At 48.1% G+C, this 3736-nt stretch overlaps 1 protein-coding gene across 1 annotated transcript in view; it reads right to left on the bottom strand.

Moving 5' to 3' along the window:
* LOC112077639 (ferroxidase HEPHL1) overlaps positions 1-3485 on the bottom strand; it is a gene marked incomplete at its 3' end in the record, with an annotated part of 19802 nt that extends 16317 nt beyond the window's left edge. Inside the window, 3 exon segments of the mRNA XM_070441782.1 lie at positions 2124-2348; positions 2351-2376; positions 3364-3485. Coding sequence (XP_070297883.1) covers positions 2124-2348; positions 2351-2376; positions 3364-3485 — 373 coding nt within the window.
* Between the last annotated feature and the right edge of the window lie 251 nt (positions 3486-3736).

Here is a 3736-nt window from a genome sequence, read left to right as displayed (position 1 = left end):
GTTGGTTCAGATACTGGTTGGAGTCTCCTGTCATATCTAACTAGGTCTAGTGTGGCCAGATACTGGTTGGAGTCTCCTGTCATATCTAACTAGGTCTAGTGTGGTCAGATACTGGTTGGAGTCTCCTGTCATATCTAACTAGGTCTAGTGTGGTCAGATCCTGGTGGAACTCCTGTCATATCTAACTAGGTCTAATGTGGTCAGATACTGGTTGGAGTCTCCTGTCATATCTAACTAGGTCTAATGTGGTCAGATACTGGTTGGAGTCTCCTGTCATATCTAACTAGGTCTAGTGTGGTCAGATACTGGTTGGAGTCTCCTGTCATATCTAACTAGGTCTAGTGTGGTCAGATACTGGTTGGAACTCCCTGTCATATCTAACTAGGTCTAAGTGGTCAGTTACTGGTTGGAGTCTCCTGTCATATCTAACTAGGTCTAGTGTGGTCAGATACTGGTTGGAAGTCTCCTGTCATATCTAACTAGGTCTAGTGTGGTCAGATACTGGTTGGAACTACTGTCATATCTAACTAGGTCTAGTGTGGCAGATACTGGTTGGAGTCTCCTGTCATATCTAACTAGGTCTAGTGTGGTCAGATACTAGTTGGAGTCTCCTGTCATATCTAACTAGGTCTAGTGTGGCCAGATACTGGTTGGAGTCTCCTGTCATATCTAACTAGGTCTAGTGTGGTCAGATACTAGTTGGAGTCTCCTTGTCATATCTACAGGTCTAGTGTGCCAGATACTAGTTGGAGCTCCTGTCATATCTAACTAGGTCTAGTGTGGCCAGATACTGGTTGTAGCTGCTGTCATATCTAACTAGTTCTAGTGTGGCCAGATACTGGTTGGAGTCTCCTGTCATATCTAACTAGGTCTAGTGTGGTCAGATACTGGTTGGAGTCTCCTGTCATATCTAACTAGGTCTAGTGTGGCCAGATACTGGTTGGAACTACTGTCATATCTAACTAGGTCTAGTGTGGTCAGATACTGGTTGGAGTCTCCTGTCATATCTAACTAGGTCTAGTGTGGTCAGATATCTGGTTGGAGTCTCCTGTCATATCTACTAGGTCTAGTGTGGTCAGACATTGGCTGGTTGGAGTCTCCTGTCATATCTAACTAGGTTTAGTGTGGTCAGATACTGGTTGGAGTCTCCTGTCATATCTACTAGGCTAGTGTGGTCAGATACTGGTTGGAGTCTCCGTTCATAATCTAACTAGGTCTAGTGTGGTCAGATACTGGTTGGAGTCTCCTGTCATATCTAACTAGGTCTAGTGTGGTCAGACCTGGTTGGAGTCTCCTGTCATATCTAACTAGGTCTAGTGTGGTCAGATACTGGTTGGAGTCTCCTGTCATATCTAACTAGGTCTAGTGTGGTCAGATACTGGTTGGAGCCTCCTGTCATATCTAACTAGGTCTAGTGTGGTCAGATACTGGTTGGAGTCTCCTGTCATATCTAACTAGGTCTAGTGTGGTCAGATACTGGTTGGAGTCTCCTGTCATATCTAACTAGGTCTAGTGTGGTCAGATACTGGTTGGAGTCTCCTGTCATATCTAACTAGGTCTAGTGTGGTCAGATACTGGTTGGAACCTACTGTCATATCTAACTAGGTCTAGTGTGGTCAGATACTGGTTGGAATCCTGTCATATCTAACTAGGTCTAGTGTGGTCAGATACTGGTTGGAGTCTCCTGTCATATCTAACTAGGTCTACTGTGGTCAGATACTGGTTGGAGCCTCCTGTCATATCTAACTAGGTCTAGTGTGGTCAGATACTAGTTGGAGTCTCCTGTCATATCTAACTAGGTCTAGTGTGGTCAGATACTGGTTGGAACTCCTGTCATATCTAACTAGGTCTAGTGTGGCCAGATACTAGTTGGAGCCTCCTGTCATATCTAACTAGGTCTAATGTGGCCAGATACTGGTGTGCAGGTTTTTGCTCCATTCCTGCTTTAACACACCTTATTCAGCTCCACTAGTCAGAAATCTGGCCACACGAGTCCATGTCGACCTCTGAAGGTTGGCAGGCAGATCAGATTACAATCAACAATACATGCTCAGTGGTCAATGATAGGTTAGTGGTTGGTAGGTCAGGGGTCAGAGGTCATGTGTTGGGGTCAGGTGACTTACCCTGTAGATGGTCGTTGACCTGACAGCTCAGCAGCCATTTCCCGGTCGCCAAGGGAACCATCGCTGCGGTGACGAAGGTTGCCGGGAACAGGCTGAGTGTGTCGGCACGGTGACCGCGGTCCAATAGGGTGTTGCCCTGGAAGTACGCGGAGTGTATGTCCACCTCGTTGCCCATCCCAAACAGGTGCCATGCCACCGTGCGACCCTGGCACAGCTCCATGTGAGCAGGTTACCATACATATACCCATTTATGCTGAGGAAGGAGAGGAGGAAAGGATTAGAAGAGGAGAGGAGGAGGAGAGAGGAGGAGGTGAGAATGAGGGGGAAGAGGTTGAGGAGAGGAGGAGGATGAGAGGAGGATGATGAGAGGATGAGGAGGAGGAGGAGAGGAGGAGGAGGAGGAGAGGAGAATGAGGAGAGGAGGATGAGGTGTGGATGAGGAGAGGAGGAGGAGGAGAGGATGAAGAGAGGAGGATGAGGAGAGGAGGAGGAGAGGATGAGGAGAAGAGGAGGATGAGGAGAGGAGGAGGACAGGATGAGGAGGAGGAGGAGGAGAGGATGAGGAGAGGATGAGGAGGAGAGGAGGATGAGTAGAGGAGGAGGAGAGGATGAGGAGGAGAGGATGAGGAGGGGATGATGAGGAGAGTATGAGGAGAGGAGGACGAAAGGAGAGGATGAGGAGAGGAGGAGAGGATGTGGAGAAGATGAGGAGGAGAGGAAAAGGAGAGGAGGAGGAGAGGATGAGGAGAGGAGTTGTTGGTTTTTCTTTGGATTTTCTCCTACCATATCTATGGTGTTATATTTTCCTACATTATTTTAACATTTCTACAAACTCCAAAGTGTTTCCTTTCCAATGGTACAATTATATGCATATCCAGGCTTCAGGGCCTGAGCTACAGGCAGTTTACTTTGGGCAGGTCATTCAGACAGGAAGTGGAGAAAAAGTGGCTTAGGGCTTCTCTGATAGGAAGGTCTATATCCCTGGTGTAGAGGTCCTGGATGGCAGGAAGCTTGGCCCCAGTGATGAACTGGGCCATTCGCACTAACCTCTGTAGTGCCTTGCAGTCGGAGGCCGAGCAGTTGCCATACCAGGCAGTGATGCAACCAGTCAGGATGCTCTCGATGGTGCAGCTGTAGAACCTTTTGAGGATCTGAGGACCCATGCAAAATATTTTCAGTCTCCTGAGGGGGAATAGGTTTTTGTCGTGCCCTCTTCATGACTGCCTTGGTGTGTTTGGACCATGTTAGTTTGTTGGTGATGTGMACACCAAGGAACTTGAAGCTCTCAATTTGCTCCACTACATCCCCGTTGATGAGAATGGGGGCGTGCTTGGTCCTCTTTTTCCTGTAGTCCACAATCATCTCCTTTGTCACAGCTGGTCTGTGCTCTGAGAACGCGCCGTAGAATAACGTCTGGCTCCGTGACCAAAACCTTACTCACGTCGGCTTCGTAGAGCGAGATCACCTAGTCCTCTGGGACGGCGGGGGGGTCTCGTGCATGGCCCAGTGTTGTTTTTTTCAAGGTATGCATACAATGCATTGAGTTTGTCTGGTAGAGAGGCATCGTTGGATATATCACGGCTAGGTCTACCTTTGTAATCCGTAATGGACTG

The sequence above is a fragment of the Salvelinus sp. IW2-2015 genome, unplaced genomic scaffold, assembly GCF_002910315.2.
Source record: "Salvelinus sp. IW2-2015 unplaced genomic scaffold, ASM291031v2 Un_scaffold4781, whole genome shotgun sequence".
NCBI classification, from domain to species: Eukaryota; Metazoa; Chordata; class Actinopteri; order Salmoniformes; family Salmonidae; genus Salvelinus; species Salvelinus sp. IW2-2015.
This window is presented reverse-complemented; position numbering and strand designations above follow the sequence as displayed.